Source organism: Scardinius erythrophthalmus (genome assembly GCF_964197995.2).
Source record: "Scardinius erythrophthalmus genome assembly, chromosome: 7".
Lineage (NCBI taxonomy): Eukaryota > Metazoa > Chordata > Actinopteri > Cypriniformes > Leuciscidae > Scardinius > Scardinius erythrophthalmus.
This window is the reverse complement of record NC_138227.1, coordinates 38,528,623-38,546,958: the sequence shown is the minus strand read 5'-3', so window position 1 is coordinate 38,546,958 and position 18,336 is coordinate 38,528,623. Positions and strand designations below refer to the sequence as shown.

General features: G+C 46.3%; 2 protein-coding genes across 2 annotated transcripts; both read left to right on the top strand.

Annotated features, from left to right (window-relative positions):
- Positions 1 to 12,158: 12,158 nt before the first annotated feature.
- LOC308693843 (HMG domain-containing protein 3-like) lies at positions 12,159 to 14,278 on the top strand (the record flags this gene model as incomplete). Its single annotated transcript, XM_081370935.1, has 7 exons — positions 12,159 to 12,177; positions 12,264 to 12,403; positions 12,569 to 12,773; positions 12,851 to 12,955; positions 13,039 to 13,232; positions 13,326 to 13,467; positions 13,551 to 14,278. 7 exons carry the CDS (start codon positions 12,159 to 12,161, stop codon positions 14,276 to 14,278), a joined length of 1,533 nt encoding a protein of 510 aa, XP_081227061.1.
- Positions 14,279 to 15,291: 1,013 nt separating this feature from the next.
- On the top strand, positions 15,292 to 17,733 carry LOC308693842 (uncharacterized protein; the record flags this gene model as incomplete). The annotated part of the gene is made up of 10 exons (XM_081370934.1): positions 15,292 to 15,356; positions 15,565 to 15,630; positions 16,208 to 16,268; positions 16,373 to 16,423; positions 16,556 to 16,600; positions 16,679 to 16,743; positions 16,836 to 16,941; positions 17,034 to 17,102; positions 17,181 to 17,334; positions 17,504 to 17,733. Exons 2-10 carry the CDS (start codon positions 15,584 to 15,586, stop codon positions 17,731 to 17,733), a joined length of 828 nt encoding a protein of 275 aa, XP_081227060.1. The 5' UTR covers positions 15,292 to 15,356; positions 15,565 to 15,583.
- Between the last annotated feature and the right edge of the window lie 603 nt (positions 17,734 to 18,336).

Sequence of the window (18,336 nt, the reverse complement as noted above, 5' to 3'; positions counted from 1 at the left end):
GCTATAACTTTGACTCACAATAGTCACATCCATCTGATCGGCCTCTTACCACGAACACACTGCTGAAGTTTCATCAAGATCAGTTGATGTATGCAGAAGTTATAACACTTCGTGTCTCTCTTTTCTCGCCATAAATTCGTTTCCTCACCACGGCCAAACCGTTCAAGATATCAAAAATCCGTCCGCAATTTAGCATCCTCAATGTCTTTACTTCATGCTGACTGAGTTTGGAGGTGATTGAATGAATTCTCTAGGAGGAGTACATCACATTCCACAGCAAGCGTTTTCCAAACAACCCATAATAGCTGACTTCCTGTTGGGCTGGCGTGAAACTTGTCAGAAGGAAAGTTGTTCGGCCCGACGAAATCTATATGTGTACCGAGTTTCATATTACTTCATGCAAGCGTGTTTGATATATGGACCAAGTTTTCAGACCCTGTTCAAGAGGGCGCTGTTGAGCCCCCCTGCCACGCCCGTTTCTGAAACTTTTCACATGTCTACTGGCTAATACGTGTTATGTGTCTGTCGAGTTTCATCCAATTTCAAGCATGTTAAGAGTCTCAAACGCATCCGAAAAGAATATTAAAACTTGATGCGTTGCCACGGCAACAGTATCTAAGATATCAATAATCCTTTCACAGGTCTACATCTGCCCTGTGTTTACATTATACACATAAAGTTTGAAGCAAATCGGGTAAAATTAAGAGGGTGACTTCAAAGCATTTTGAAAGTGACACACTTCCTGCTGCCAGTTGGTGGCGCTAACTTTGACTCACAATAGTCACATCCATGTGATCGGCCTCTTACAACGAACACACTGCTGAAGTTTCATCAAGATCAGTTAATGTATGCAGAAGTTATAACACACTTCCTGTGTCCCATTATTCGCCATAAATTCGTTTCCTCGCCACGGCCAAACCGTTCGAGATATCAAAAATCCGTTCGCAAGAATTCATCCTCAATGTCTTGACTTTATTCTCACCGAGTTTGGTGGCGATCGGATGAAATCCCTAGGAGGAGTATTTCACATTCCATTGTATGCGTTTTCCAAACAACGTATAATAACCGACTTCCTGTTGGGCTTTTGTAAAACTTAGAGCACGAAAGTTGTTCGGCCCGATGAGATCTATATGTGTACTGAGTTTCATATTATTACATGCAAGCGTGTTTGATTTATGGACCAAGTTTTCGGACCCCATTCCAGGGGGCGCTGTCGAGCCCCCCTGCCACGCCCCAGTACCAGCTTCAGCCCGGCCCTGATGGCCGCAGGTTCTGACGTGTGTGCAAAATTTCAAGAGTTTTTGAGCATGTTAAGGGCCCCAAAAGTGGCAAAAAGGCAAAAAAAAAAATAATGAAGAAAAAAAATAAAAAAAAAATAAATAATCCTTACGGAAACAATAGGGCCTTCGCCCTTTCAGGGCTTGGGCCCTAATAAATAATCCTACCGGAAACAATAGGGCTCTTCGCCCTTTCAGGGCTTGGGCCCTAATAATAATAATAATCCTACCGAAAACAATAGGGCCTTCGCCCTTTCAGGGCTTGGGCCCTAATAAATAATCCTACCGAAAACAATAGGGCCTTCGCCCTTTCAGGGCTTGGGCCCTAATAATAATAATCCTACCGAAAACAATAGGGCCTTCGCCCTTTCAGGGCTTGGGCCCTAATAAACGAGCTGGTTTTCATTTCTCGTTATTCCATTCCAAACAGGAAATGAAATGACCAAAAAGTGGTCCGTGTACTTTTGAGAAGGGTCTGGCTGCAGACTGTGGGCGAGTGGAGCTCCACTCACAGACAGGAAATACGTCACCTCCACTTGGAAAATTCGCGGGGTTTTTACATTCCACATACTTCGCTGTGGGGAAATATAAGCGATTTTCTCCCTTTCTATTCAGGTATTAATTCTAATGATTTTTTTAAAATATAATGTTGTATAATGTTTGTAGAGTGTGCAGGTGTGAGTATTATATCGATTGCTTGTTAATTTAAATGTTTTAAAGTTCTTTAGTTAAGAGATGCACGAACGCAAATCTCCATTTAGAGCAGTAATGGCGCGAGACCACAAGTTATTACGTTAGATAACATTTTAGTGTTGGTGTGTTGTATGAATGTTTGTATTTATTGTTTAATTCTGTTTATTTAGTGCTGATTGTTGATTCACGGGTATTGAGAAGTGTAAATGTGAAGAGAATTTGAGGAATCTAACGTTATGCATTTTCAGTTAAAACAATTAACCCCATTTTTTCGCATAGAAAAAAACCCCTATACAAACTTAAATGGTTGTAATTCAAGAATGCTTTGGAATATAGACATATGGTTGGTCTTGTTTTTAAGAAGACATTTGCCAGATTATTGTAAAGTGAAATAAACTATGAAAGTGAAACAGAAAAAAAGTTATATAAGTTGAGTTGAGTTTATGAAAATATAGAATTTAAAAATATAATTATTTATATTTTATATAATATATATATATATATTACAAAATATATTTTACTCTAAAACTGCTAGAAAATTAAAGCCAACAATCTAAACAAGTTGTGTTCCAAATTTTATGTTGATATCTCAAAAAATGAGCTTTCAGTAAGATTTTATTTGAGCGCAGTACCAAACTTTTTCACTAGATGGACAGCCAGCTTCCTTACTGACCATATAAGGGCGTCTCCATTTTCATATATGTTTTGAGTGATCTGAACCATGTATTTCCATAATTTCATACAATTTATGAAGTATACATCCTATTCAGAAATAGTATGGGTGTTTTGGCAGTATTTGATTTGATTTCAACCTCTAATAAACATAAAAAGAGCACATATGTGCGTTATAGCTCGCTGCCGCTGCGTGTCACATCACAAATCGAGAATCCATAATATTTTTCTTTATATTCTTAACATTTTCAGACCTTTTTTTCTCATAAAATTTAATTGGTGTTATCTTTTGAACTCTTGGCATGAAAACAAACTGAGGTTTCTACCAATCTTTCATGATTTTTCATGTTTATTTCTATTTCAAAATAAAGGCCTAAACACACCTAATGGATATGAAATATTCTTGTTGCAAATTGATAAATTACTGCTCCTCTGTAATTTATTTTAAAAAACAGCCACCAAATATGAAAACTAGAAATTGTAAACTTCCAAATGATAGTTTGTCAATATTACTTTAGGTTTTTACTAAGATATTATTGTTCTCTTACGAGAGGTTCTCTCGTATTGCGTAAGTAGCTTACGCATCGGGAAAGTCTTCTTTCTTCGAGATCTGAAGCCAAAAAATTATCCTTAATTTTGTATTCATTGTCAACGCAGTGCAGCAGCCGACAGACCTAGGCAGGCTTCGCGCCCTCCACACCCTTCTAACCGTCAGAATGGGCGTGGCCAGCGTGTATATATTCAGCGCTCACAGGCTAAAATTCTGATTTTCTTGTCTTCAGCGACGCTCTTCGCATCGCTGGATCTTGAGAGCCGCCGCCGTTGAAACCAGCGACCAGCAAGCTTAGGACAGCGCCTGAGGAAGCCGGCCGTCTTCGCCGCCTTCAGCCATCCGTGCCTGCTACGCTATCCGGCGACATATCCTTTACATTATTACTGTTTCTGTGTGTACTCTAAAAGAGCACGAGGCGTTTTTGTAAAAACGCCTCGTTTTTGCGGCTCGTGCCGCGCCCCGCTCAGCAACGGAGACCGCCAGCTCTCTGCGCTCTCCGCCTGGGCCGCGGGCACGCCGCCACCGCACTCTCCGAGTGCGAAGAGCTTTCAATGTCGACCCTGCGGGCTCGACTTGAAGCTTTCGACCAAGCTGTCGCTCCGCCTGTCCCTGCCGGGCCGCGCAATAAGAAGCGCCGCTCGCAGCGACCACCGGAGACTGTTGTGACTGAGGAGCTCGCCGGAACCTCTCCCTCGAGCTCTCTCTCGCCCTCTCCCTCCCGGCCGCTCTACCGCCGGCTCTGCCCGCGCCGCCGCCGCGTCAGGAGATGAGGAGAATGTGATAGATACCCGTACTCTCCCTCTGTTCGAGCCGTGCAGTACGCCGCTCACAAGGGATGGCAGAAGCGGACGGTCTCGGAGCGAGTTTCCTCTCCCTCTGTTCGAGCCGTGCAAGACGCCGCTCACGAGGGATGGCAGGAGCGGACGGTCTCGGAGCGAGTTTCCTCTCCCTCTGTTCGAGCCGCGCAAACTGAGCCGCTCACGAGGGATGGCAGAAGCGGACGGTCCCGGAGCGAGTTTCCTCTCCCTCTGTTCGAGCCGTGCAATACGCCGCTCACGAGGGATGGCAGGAGCGGACGGTCTCGGAGCGAGTTTCCTCTCCCTCTGTTCGAGCCGCGCAAACTGCGCCGCTCACAAGGGATGGCAGGAGCGGACGGTCTGAGCTCTCTTTACGTTACAAGAAAGCTACTCCGTCCTCGTGCGTCACTGGTGAAAGGGGAACAGAGTGTTTTCGTCCCGCCGTGGCCTGGACTATAACCTCCATTCTCACACATTTCTCAGTCCCCTCTTAAGTTCAGGCGACTGGAATTGTTACCATTGCAGTATACGAGCCTGTTATAATACACGCTCGCCTGCAAGCAAAGCCGTCACAAGACATGATACTAATGTATTCTCCCCTGTGGCTCAGTGGCGGAATCCTAGACTGTCAAGCTAGAGACCGGGGTTCGGTCCCCGCTCTCGCGGCAGTTAAAGTTTATGCTGTTCGCTTCTCCGAGCTCGCGGCCAGTTTTTCTTACATACAGAAAACAAGCCCGCTCTCTCCCTCGTTGGGCCGCGCAGATTGCGCCGTTCAAGGGATGACAAAGCGGACGGTCACGAGCAGCGTTCAGCGTACGCGCCTCACTCACCGGCGAAAAGAGAAGAGAGTGTGTTAGTCTCGCAACGGCTGGACAACCGCCAATTCTCACACATTTCTCAGTCCCCTCTTAAGTTCAGGCGACTGGAAATATTACTATTGCAGTAAACGAGCCTGTTTTAAACACACGCTCGCCTGCAAACGAACGCCGACGCGACACATGAGGTCGCTTTTTATATGCTCGCGCTAACTGAAAGCCTATGTGATTCCCCTGTGGCTCAGTGGCAGAATCATACGCTTTCATGCGAGAGACCCGCGTTCGAGCCCAGCTCTCGGGGAAAATAAAATTTATGCTGCTTGCTTCTCCGAGCTCGCGGCCAGTCTTTCTTACTTACAGAAAGCGAACCCGCCTCTCGCACCACACCTTCTCAGGGTGCTCGAGTATTTTTGAGCGTCTAAACACGAGAGAAGAAAAGACGGTTAAATCCCGCAGCCCTGCGGCTGGACCACCGTCGAAGCTTAACGCTCTGTCAGTCCCCGTTGCCACGGCTACTGCAGCTGTTTACCCCGCAGTCAACGAGCCGGTATCTACCCGCTCGCCTGCGCGCATCCGCCGTTCTCACGGCAACCCAGAAAAATGTCAAAAGAGCATAATGTCTGGTTGCACGGCTGACGCCGTATGTGTTTCTAGTACAGTGAATGTGCCCACGTTCTGTGCTCACCCCTGTACACAAGCACTATACATCCCGTGTCTCTCACAGAGCCCACTCTCATGAAGCAGGCAAAAGCCGCTTTAGTGTTAAAAGTAGGTCACGTGTCCACTTCTCCGTGCCCACACCTACTCACTGCCCGCTCTGTCACACGGCCTCGCACGACCGGTCATGTTTTAAATGTGAGTCCTATGCCCGCCCTCGAGCGCTCACACATACATTTTCGCGCCTCACACTATATGTTCCCCGTCCAAAGCCACCGGGACACTGTGTGTAAAACGGCCAGCTATCGCTACGTGCGATCCGCCGTATCTAACCACCAAGAGCGCGCGCGCCGCGCCCGCCCCTGAATGTAACTCCTGTGCCCGCCCTCGAGCGCTCACACATACTAACGAACATTTTCGCCCCGACGCCGCCATCGCGCGTCGCGCCTCACACTTTATGTTCCCCGTCTAAAGCCACCGGGACACTGTGTGTAAAACGGCCAGCTATCGCTGCGTGCGATCTGCCGTATCTAAGCACCAAGAGCGCGCGCGCCGCGCCCGCCCCTCCGTTTCGAGCTCTCGAGCCCGCGATGCGCGGCGATCGGAGCCCGGAGGCCATTCTGCCCCTGGCTGCACACGCAAAAGCGTGGGAAACTATTCCAGGCGCATCAGAACGGGTGCTAAGCACAGTAAAACAGGGCTATACTCTGCAGTTCGCTCGCCGCCCTCCGCGCTTTCAAGCGCGTATCAAACCAGAGTGAATGGGGAAGTAGCACATCTACTTCGAGCAGAAATAGCTACACTTCTGTGCACAAGGGCTATGGAACCGGTTTCCCCTTCCATGAGCGAGTCGGGCTTTTACAGTCGTTATTTCCTCGTTCCCAAGAAGGACGGAGCACTCAGACCAATTTTGGATCTGAGACGTTTGAACGAGGCTCTTATGAGAAGACCGTTCAAAATGCTCACAACCAGACAAATTCTCGCGCAAATTCGCCCGAGGGACTGGTTTATATCTCTCGATCTAAAAGACGCGTGCTTTTCAGATCCTGATAATACCCCGTCACAGGCCATTCTTGAGATTCGCCTTCGACGGTCAGGTATATCAGTACACGGCCCGCCTGTCGACACAGCGCGCGCGCTGCATTCGACGCCTGGCCGCGTCTCTCCGGCCGGGCAGCACCGTACCTCTCAAAACATTTCAGAGGCTACTGGGTTGTGTGGCCTCAGCCGCAGCAGTGCTTCGGCTGGGTCTTTTACGAATGCGCCCGCTACAATGCTGGCTGAATGCCCGAGTGCCTCACAGAGCATGGGCTTCCGGCGGTATTCGCATCAGAGTGACTCAGAGCTGCGTTTCAGCTCTGAAGCCCTGGTTAGCGGCCGACTGGTACCAGCGGGGAGTGACAATGGGAGCTATCTCACACCGCAAAATTATCTCGACGGACGCTTCCACCTCAGGCTGGGGCGCTCTGTTCGAGGGCAAACCGGCTTTTGGCCTATGGTCAGACCGGGAAAAATGCCTCCACATAAACTGTTTGGAGATGATAGCGGTCGAGAACGCGCTCAGGCGCTTCCTCCCATTCATACGGGATCACCATGTGCTAGTCCGCTCGGACAACATGTCCGTGGTATCCTATGTGAACCGACAGGGCGGTGTCAGATCCAGGAATCTGTGCAGGCTGACAGAACGCCTTCTCGTGTGGGCTTACCGCTCGCTGCGCTCGCTGAGAGCCGCGCACGTACCGGGCCACCTGAATGTCGGTCCAGACAGACTGTCCAGGGACAACATTCCCCCGGGAGAATGGTCTCTGCACCTCCAGACAGTCCAGTTTCTCTGGCGCCTATTCGGCAGAGCGGAAATCGACCTCTTTGCGTCGAAAGACAATGCTCAATGCCTGAAGTTTTAATTTGAAGAGCGAGGACGCGCTGTCCCAGACATGGCCCAGCCTCCCGCTGTATGCTTTTCCTCCGATCTCCCTGTTGCCACAGGTCATTTCGAGGATCAGAGAAACGCACCACTCAGTGCTGCTTATAGCCCCGCGATGGGAAAACCAAACTTGGTACCCAGAGCTAGTGAGGCTGTCGCACTCACCCCCGTGGCCGATCCCGGTGAGAAAGGATCTCCTCTCCCAAGCCGCTGGATCGATCTGGCATCCCCATCCAGAGCGCTGGTCGCTGCATGCATGGGTGATCAACGGATACCCGTTGACCTGTCAGAAGGGGTCGTGAACACGATCACACAGTCGAGAGCCCCCTCCACGAGACGGCTCTATGCGTCTAAATGGTCGGTGTTTTCTAAATGGTGCGCTACTCAAAACCTGGATCCGCGCGCATGCGGGGTCCCGCGGGTGCTCTCCTTCTTACAAGAGCTGTTGGAAAAGGGCAGATCCCCTTCCACGCTCAAAGTATATGTGGCCGCTATTACAGCGTTCGCTGAGACGACGCGCGGCCGGGAAATGGGAAGGAATGAGCTCATTATCCGCTTCCTCAGAGGAGCTAGACGGATGAATCCCCCGCGGCCCCCCTCGGTTCCCTCGTGGGATCTGTCCTTGGTCCTGGCGGCCCTAAAGGCTTTTCCCTTTGAACCGCTTGAATCCGCGGATCTAAAGTATCTGTCGCTTAAAACCGTTTTTCTGATAGCTCTGTCTTCAGTCAAACGAGTGGGTGATTTGCACGCGCTATCTGTTAGCCCTGCATGTCTCGAGTTCGGGCCGAATGACTCGAAAGTCATTCTCAGACCGAGGCACGGTTACATCCCCAAAGCGATTGGAACCCTGTTTAGGGCACAAGTTATTTCCCTCTCGGCTCTGCCAGCATCCGATAGTGGGGACAGTGATAACCTCCTATGCCCTGTCCGGGCGCTGAGAGTTTACATCACGCGCTCCGCCGCTTTCAGGCGTTCAAAGCAGCTCTTTGTTTCCTTCGGCGGACGCACCAAAGGTCTTGCCGCCTCGAAGCAGAGCTTGTCCAGGTGGATAGTGGACGCGATAGCAGCAGCTTATGCCTCCAAACACCTGCAGTGCCCTCTGGGCATCAGAGCCCATTCCACTAGAGGCATGGCCTCGTCGTGGGCCTGGTCCAGCGGAATTTCTATCCACGACATTTGTATGGCGGCGAGCTGGGCCTCCCCGTCAACATTCGTGAGGTTTTATAACCTGGAAGTTCCTGCCCTACAGGCAAAAATATTGTCAGTATAAGTGACATGTATGCTCTGCCCAGCTCCCGTGTGCAGACTACGTTCATATGCTGGCGCTATTCTGGTAACTACTCAGGGTGAAGTGTTTGACTCAGACCGGCTGATCCGTTCTGTTTCCTATTTCCCGTTACGCGCTGTTATCGGTGCTGGCCCGCGCTGCTGGCCGCCCGCATTATTCTCTGCCGCGCGGGAATTTTTCTCTTCATGTGAGACCGACTATGTCGTTTTCTCCTACCCTTATGAGTGCTTATGTACTGTATGGGCTCGCTCCGCCGGCCCTACTGTTTGTACTGTTATGTTTATAGACCGGCCGCGCCGCTCTATTTCATATGCTGCATGAAGTGCATGTACTGCGCTGGCCCGTCTCTCCGACCGGCCACATTTCCCAGCAGAGTGTTTTCCCCGGTTCCCCTGGGATTCATGGGCTGGATGCTCGGCGCACACGGCGTTGACAAAGGGTTCCCGATGCGTAAGCTACTTACGCAATACGAGAGAACCTCTCGTAAGAGAACGTACTCGGTTACTAATGTAACCTCGGTTCTCTCTAGAAGAGGGAACGAGTATTGCGTAACCTGCCGTGTCGCGCCACGAGCTTTTGCGCTTCAGACTGCGAAAACCAGAATTTTAGCCTGTGAGCGCTGAATATATACACGCTGGCCACGCCCATTCTGACGGTTAGAAGGGTGTGGAGGGCGCGATGCGCCCTCATTGGTTGCCGCGTTCAGAGCGCTCACCGATAGGCTTAAGCAGTTGCAGCCGAGCAGCCAATGAGCACGCTTATTTAGCCTGCCTAGGTCTGTCGGCTGCTGCACTGCGTTGACAATGAATACAAAATTAAGGATAATTTTTTGGCTTCAGATCTCGAAGAAAGAAGACTTTCCCGATGCGTAAGCTACTTACGCAATACTCGTTCCCTCTTCTAGAGAGAACCGAGGTTACATTAGTAACCGAGTACGTTCTAAATATATATGGGCAGACATCCCACCTGTGGTACGGTGACAGTTAACTAACTTTGTACGGTAGCTGCTAACATTACACGGTTTACAAATCTGAGAGCGCGGATTAGAAACTCGTGGGTACGGTACGGTTTATTAATCCGTGGGCACGATTTGTTAAACTGAGGGAACAGGTTTAAGAATTTGTGAGTACAGTTTATAAACTGAGGGGACGGATTGAGTTTTTTTCTGTTTTTTGACTGTTTTCATTCACGTTTTCTCACTCACTTTCAGAGCTAGGATTAGCATGAAGGATGCAGCAATCTTTACATTTTAAAGGTATGTTGCCACCCTAAAAGTCGAAGGCTTTTTACACGTTTTTTTTGTCCTATTTTTTTGTTCTATTATTCTGTTGTTTTACTTTTTTGTTTCAGGGCAAATTTCAAACAGATGCAGATTACCATGCCGTGCTGTGGGGCATCACCACTGCCCCCACTGTTCACGGACAGTTATACGAAGAGTGGACATGGAAAGACATTTGGTCTTATGTTATAATCAGCTGACCTCACAGTCTATGCAGCCTGACCTGCCTCGTGCCACTCCATCAGCCGAGCCTTACCTGCCTCGTGCCACTCAATCAGCCGAGCCTTACCTGCAACGTGCCACTCCATCAGCCGAGCCTTACCTGCCTCGTGCCACTCAATCAGCCGAGCCTTACCTGCATCGTGCCACTCCATCAGCCGAGCCTTACCTGCCTCGTGCCACTCCATTAGCCGAGCCTTACCTGCCTCGTGCCACTCCATCAGCCGAGCCTTACCTGCAACGTGACACTCCATCAGCCGAGCCTTACCTGCAACGTGACACTCCATCAGCCGAGCCTTACCTGCCTCGTGCCACTCCATCAGCCGAGCCTTACCTGCCTCGTGCCACTCCATCAGCCGAGCCTTACCTGCAACGTGACACTCCATCAGCCGAGCCTTACCTGCAACGTGCCACTCCATCAGCCGAGCCTTACCTGCATCGTGACACTCCATCAGCCGAGCCTTACCTGCAACGTGACACTCCATCAGCCGAGCCTTACCTGCAACGTGCCACTCCATCAGCCGAGCCTTACCTGCAACGTGACACTCCATCAGCCGAGCCTTACCTGCAACGTGACACTCCATCAGCCGAGCCTTACCTGCATCGTGCCACTCCATCAGCCGAGCCTTACCTGCAACGTGCCACTCCATCAGCCGAGCCTTACCTGCAACGTGCCACTCCATCAGCCGAGCCTTACCTGCAACGTGACACTCCATCAGCCGAGCCTTACCTGCAACGTGCCACTCCATCAGCCGAGCCTTACCTGCAACGTGACACTCCATCAGCCGAGCCTTACCTGCATCGTGCCACTCCATCAGCCGAGCCTTACCTGCAACGTGCCACTCCATCAGCCGAGCCTTACCTGCAACGTGCCACTCCATCAGCCGAGCCTTACCTGCATCGTGCCACTCCATCAGCCGAGCCTTACCTGCAACGTGCCACTCCATCAGCCGAGCCTTACCTGCAACGTGCCACTCCATCAGCCGAGCCTGGGCCATCACAAGACCACTTGTATGCACGGCAACCGGTGCAGGGTGCAGCAGAGGTTTATGGGAAGTCTGTCAGGTGTCCTCATTGCAATCTTAGTCTCCTCAAGAAGAATTATAACACACACCTCTTGAGGAGACATGCTGATTTGTCTCACGACATCACTCAGGCCTGTCATCTGCGGAGTGTTACTGTCGATGAGACAAATGGCATATTTTCTGTGCAAAAAACTGGACATGGGTTTTCTGTGCCAGTCCATGTCCAGAGAAAAACATGGGGAACAATACATCAAGTTAGATGTGAGCTAGAGGAATGTGTGCAGTATCAGTTTTTGGCTCAGCGGAGTGGATTAAGCTGCAGTTTGTGCTCTCACATTCGCTCTGTAGACTACTGTAGCGAGATCGCTGCAGAGACATTTCTCGGAGAAGACGTCCTGAGGGATATGATTGCAGCAAAATTTTTTGGAGAGGCAAAAGCTGCTAAATGTGTGAAGAGGCAAAAGGCTGCTTGTGCAGCGCATGTTCCTCTTTGTGTGCCTGTGGACTTTGGTGGTTCTCCATCACAAATATGCCTGTCGATCCATGAGCCAGACATTCATAGTTTTAGCCGACTTGGGAGGACAATGGTCACCTACAACACTCAAAGGAACACCTGGCATTGTCCCTGCACGAAGCCACGGACATCTTGTCCACACATAAACATCTCAAAGTGGCATCTTTTTCAAACCCAAAGAGACCTCTTCAAGTCAGAGGTGCCCACAACACCGAGCTCAGAGGGTTGCAGTCTCCTGGACAACACTGGTATCAAGAGAAGTGTGCAGTACATTTTCAAAGAAAAAAAAATCCCAGAAACACTGCCAAAAGAAGTTACAACACCGAGAATGAAGATTGAATACCCAAAGCAGTTCTTTCCTCTTGAGACAGCGTGCCAGTTATGCCTTGGACATCCTGCACTTGCAGAGGCTGTACTCGTTACCAAAAAAGCTAGGATTGTCAGCATGATGGGCTTGATAGAAAGTAAGTCAAAGAAGCATAGCTAATGTAAAGAGCAATTGTGATCAGTGATATGATGGGTTGACATCAATGTGATTTGTGTTTCACAGACATTTCAACATACCATAGGATATGTCCACAGTGCAACATGGTGTATAGGTACCAGGAGTGGAAAGATGGTCTTCACAACTTTGATAACCATATTTTTCTCACCCTTGAACTTTGTGTGTTTCTCAGAGAAAATGTTACTGTGAGTATTAATCTTTTCTCCTTAAGATTACTTGGCTATGGGCTATATGTACATGGAACATTACACCGTTTTTATTTATTTTTATTTTGAAGTTTCTATCCTTAAGCAACAAGAACACTTGTCTCTGTCTATCTCAGACGTATTTGTGTTTGCTCCACACTTTAGAACCATGTGTCTGTTTCAAGAGTTGTGGATTCATTGGAGGGGTTAAGAGGAGAGAAGTTTCCACCCAGGACTGTCATATTTCACGCCTATTGCCACTTTGAGGCTTTGTGCGACACAGACTACACTTACTCCTGTGTCAACTGTGGATTTTACCCCCCTGTGGTAGTCATGGATTTACACAGGAAAGGGGTTTTCAAGCTGGCAGGTAAGTGATATTGTGATTATTTTGTGTGTTTACAGTGCAGAAGTATTGCTTTTGCCTAATGGTGTGATCCATTACAGTCAGTGACCTCAAAGCACCCCCTGATGACTTCAACGGTGAACATGACATTGAGAGTTTTTGGAATTCTGTTCATCTTGCGACGATAAGTCGTGGTTTTTTCCAAAGTGAGTTATGGTGATTACTAAATTTCATCAGATTCATTGTGTAAACACAATGTGGATTAAAAATAATGCATCACATTTTGTAGGCAGTGCAAACAACCCTTTCACTGTCAGTCCAAGCTACGAACACTGGGCACCCTGGATTGGGAGTGAAACGCGTCGAAGTGGCACTGTTCTTAACACAGAGTTCAAAAAAGTGAGAACATGCCCCTCTTCAACTGAAGCACAGCTGAGCAGTGTTACTGAGGACCATCTGATTGATGAGTTGGCAAAACAAAAGGTGATGTTGCCATGTGATGAAGCTCTCTGGGTTTGAAGGGTAAGAAAGTGTCCAGTAAATGTTCTGTTTACAGTTTGTCATAAATATTATCAGGTTGGAGTTGTGAGAAAATTGTGCAAAGCCTGCAACATCGACACCAAGGGCTCCCGCCTTGATCTCATAACAAGACTGAAGGAGAACATGAAGAGCAGACAAACATATGACAAGGTCTTCCAAAGCATATGGGGTGCATCTGGTAAGTTTGTGTCGCTCTGTAAACTATGGTATTAAGTTGTTGTAAGTTACACACTTCACAATCTTTTCAATCTTTAATTTTAGGTGGATGGTCTGTAATACTTTGCCCACATGGCATTGTATACAGCATCAAATTTAATCTACGCGCTGAAAGTCCCAGGGACTTTGCAGACCTGTTACTCTCCTGGAAGCACTTTCCAAATGTCTGTGTTTATGATTTCGCAAGAGGTTTGGCGACACACACCAATTTGCGGGTTCCTCATTCACTGCCTTTCCAGCCTTTTGAGGGCAGACTGTCTGAGCCCACAGAAGAGAATGTGAAGGCTGCCAGGGATGGAAAATTGCTGGTATCACTGCCATGGCTACATGAAAGTGTGCACTGTGGGGAGGATAATGCTCATCCGGTCACTGGATCATCTGAGCACTATGTCTTATATGACCGCTTCCATGAGCAGAATGCCACAGATCCAAAGGACATACTACGCAGGATCCAACTTGTCCCTGAGCTGAAAGGGTGGTTGAATAGCCAAGTTGCTGAGCAGTTCTTTGCCAAAATGCGTAAAAGCAACTACTTCTTCAATAACATGACTCCATCAACCCATGCATTTCTTATGAGAAGTGTTATCCATCGTCATAACACCTCCACAAATAGAGCACTTCTGGAGAGGCAGTTAAATTCTGGATGTCGGCTTGAACTTCTAAACACCATCACCTTGTCTACTTTGGGACAAGCTGTCATAGGTGATGCATCAAAACGACGAAGCACAACTGTGGTGGCTCAGGCATCTTCAGCAACAAGTAAATTGCTTTAACATTAATCATCATACAAAGTCAGTCATGTAATTAATCTTGACCCATGTGACGTAATTGTTTGTTTTGTCTAAAAGTTAAAAACTTTAGAAATGCATATTCTAGTCATTTAATTGGTTCATAACATCAAATGTTGCTGTACTCAAAACCTTAAGGATCTCAACTCACTCCAGCCGAGCCGAGGTCAACTGAAAGCATAGCTGCACAACCACACACTGATGAAGCACCAACACAAAGTGAGCACTATGAATATGAGCTGAAATAACTAATGCCTACTAACTGGGAAGAGTGTAATTTTGGGGATAGGTGAATGCTACTTTCAGATCAAATGCAGTGAGATTAATGTATATTAGCACTAATAAGACTAACTGTTTCATTTTTCTTGAAGATGTTGGCCCTTCGCAACATTGTGGGCAGCATTGTGCAACACTTACTGCCATCAGCAACCTCAGGCCCTGCAGAACAATGTGGGCAGCTGGAGGAGATCATCCCCTCCAGGAACAGCTGGTACATAAATGCATAGCTTATTTGACAGAATTTAATTTCTTCTTCTTCCATTGAAGTAATTAAAGGATTTTGTTGATATTATTATTATTATTATTATTATTATTATTATGTAATGCTACTTTTAATTTGTCTTACTTGTAGGTCAGCTATGTTCTGGATGAGGGTAGGCCTGCCAATGAAATTCTGGTTAAGGATGGCCCTACATGTTTGACCAGGGAGAACCTGTTAACTTTAGGTCTAAACAGGGAAATGGACTCAGTGGTGAGTGAAAGACTTTGTTGGAATGTTAAAGTACTCAATATGTTTTAATTATTGTATTGTAAATACAGTAAAAAACATTAAATCATATGAACAGGTGGGAAATGCTTGTCTGAGGCTTGTTAAGGAGATAGTCGAGTTACAGGTACGTATACACATGTATAAACGTATATTTTAGAGGGACCTATGTGAGCTCTGTGCAGTACAACAAAGTCAGTTGTCTTTTTGTAGGGGAAAAATGTCTTTATTATGGACCTCCACATCCCCCCAACATGGCTCCCACCCTTGAGTTGTGACCCTCTAGGCAGTCTTCCTGTAAGTACCTACCCATTTGTACAGTCAACCCTCTACGCACACCTTGGCAATAGAATCGTCATTGGCTAGTGATTAAAAATTTGAATTTTCTAATAGTCGCCCAGAGTGAAATTAATTCGCATATGCGAGTGATTTGATCGCATTGTAGAGGGTTAACAGCAATAATTAAACTGATTTGAATTAACAGCATAACTTGCTTTCTTTTAAGGTCGACTCCACCGAGAAAGATGCACTTATATTCCCGCTGTGGACACAAGGCCATTTTTTGCTATGTGTAAGTAATGCATGCTTTCAAAGAAAGTTTGTCAAGCTATACTGTTGATGTGGAAAAGAAGCATATGAAGATTTCTTTTTACAACGCTTATTGGGATATTACACATGAAAGGTTTACTCATTGCCAAGAAAATTCTCATAGGTGATGATGCCACTCAAAAGAGGAATACTGTTCCTCGATTCGCTGTTTGCACAGTGGGAACAAGGCTTTGGCTACAAGCCCTACCGAGACATATTGAGGTTACAACACAATGATATATTTCGGCAGTCACGTTCCCCTGACGTTGCCCACATTAATGCAACTACAATTTTGGCAGTCGTGTTCTTCTGACTTGCCCACGTTTATATACATGTACTCTCGGCAGTCGCGTTCCTTTGACTTGTCAAGGCTGCTTGCACAAACTTCATAGTTATAGTACCTCACGTTCAGAGGATGTAAGCATTGTTGGCATTTCATGTTCAACCGATTTCTTAATTTTATTCTGCATTTCTGAAACGGTTTGTGTTCCCCAGCTGAATTGTACTGTGTGTATTTAAATTGTAAGTATTCTTCGTAACACTGTCTTGATTTTTATCAGGGCTGTTGCACAAAAGCTCATGCCCGGGCCATGGGAAGAACAGTCAGGCCTGGATGTTGAGGTAATAATCATTTGCAATCATTTGCAATGAAAATGCACAAGAACATTGTATAAGGTTGATAGTCATTGTAAATTATTCATAATGGGTGTTCTTTCTTCAAACAGGGGCTACCCCTACAACATTTTGGGATTGACTGTGGATTATTTATGGTTATGGTGAGTTGCCAAGCTTATTTTCAGGATGTTTAGTGATGTCCACACAACATCCATTGTCCATTTTTATTCATCTTGGTTAATTTATGCTCATACAAATGACATGCCAGCATAACAGCCTTTCTGCCTTTACAGTATACCTGGTACATAACTATGGAGGCAGCATTTGATTTCACCAACGTAAGTGCAGTCTTGGTGTTGACAAAGATGTTTAATGTTAATTGTGGTGAATTACATTACAACTGTTCTTATCTTCAGTCTGACATGCCATATCTGAGGAGTTGGTGGTGCAAGGTTTTGCTGGAGAACCTTGAAATTGAGGGGTATGGTTTGTGAAATAAAAGTAGTACATTAATATATACTACTGTCAAAGTGGGAAAGCATGATGAACATATTTGGTCAATGTCAATTACAGACATGGTCGAAGATTTGCACATTTTACAGAGGAAGGCAAGAAGATGGGGGATGGGAGTCTGCTGCCTGTCTTTCGTGTCCCTAGGAAAAGGAGACACAGCACTTTGGTAATATTTCAGTAAAAAGTAATGAAAGTAGCATGTATAAATGTGCAGCTGTTTCTTAAATGATCTGTTTTTCTATGTTTTACTTTTTGAAGGTACCTACACTCCCAGCAAAGATCAAAAGGGTTTCACAGGATGGTGCAGTGGCCACTGACATTTTGCAGGCATGTGTTCATATTCACTTTAATGTTGATGAAATGGCTTGCAATGACTCCATATTAAATCATGTTTCAAATCTACAGTTGCCTGATGACATTCTTCAGAGGATCCTTGTCTTCGTAGTTCTAGAAGACGGCTGCTCTGCAATCCTGAGGCTGGCTCTGGCATGCCAGACATTTAACAACATTGTCAGCCAGGAGCATTTTCAGCAGGAGGCACACTTCAGATGGCTTGATAGTGAGTTTAATAAAAGTGTGGTTGCCCCATCTTGTTTTTTGTCTAAACAATTAGGCTAGGTTAATCTCACTCTCTTCCATTTCCCTAACTTGAAACTTTTTACAGTTAAAGATTTGTTCATTTATTGTCTGAATTGTGTGACTGTCATTGTCATTTTGATATTGAACAGGTGTAGTGAATTGGGAAAGACTTTCAAAGAGACACCGGCAAAGCTACAGAAAGCCGTACACCATCTCTAGATGCAGCCGTCTACAATGCAGCCAGCTTTACAAAGACTGTGGGTCTGGCTACCAGGGAAATGGACAACGGGGAGTGCTTGTGGGGTTTTACTCCTCAGATGACAAACCTGGCTACTGTAGCTGGGATTGTTTTTTGGCCGATGGAGGTCTTGAAGAGTGAAGTGTGTGTGTGTGTGTGTGTGTGTGTGTGTGTGTGTGTGTGTGCGCAATGTGTCTGAGTGTGTGTGTGTGTGTGTGCAATGTGTCTGATGTAACAATTTGTCACTTTTTTGTAGTTCAAGTGTGTTGTCAATATATATATATTTTACCTTTTCTTTAAAAAAAAACAATTAAATTAACTGGAAATTATTCTTCATTATTTTACTGTGGTTGATTTGTATGTTATTTTGCTGTAAATACAAAATTCTGATTAATTATTTCATATTTTAAATTTTAACAATTTTACAGTATGGTCCCTTGCAGTTGTGTTGTCGAAATAATTTAAGATTTTTGTTTTTTTTTTTACATAAAAACAATTAACTTAATGTGTGGAAATTATTCTTCATTCTTTTACATTGGTTGATTTGTACATGTTACATGTCTGAAATTATTTTTACTAGTATTATTAAATAATATTAAATATATAATATTATATTTTAAAAAGACATAAAACGTAAAAGTTTAGTATACCGCTTCGATATTTTGCGTGAAGATTAGGTCATTTATACATTTATAATAATCGTTTATATATCCGCTCGGCGCAGTGGAGGTGACGTATATGCGC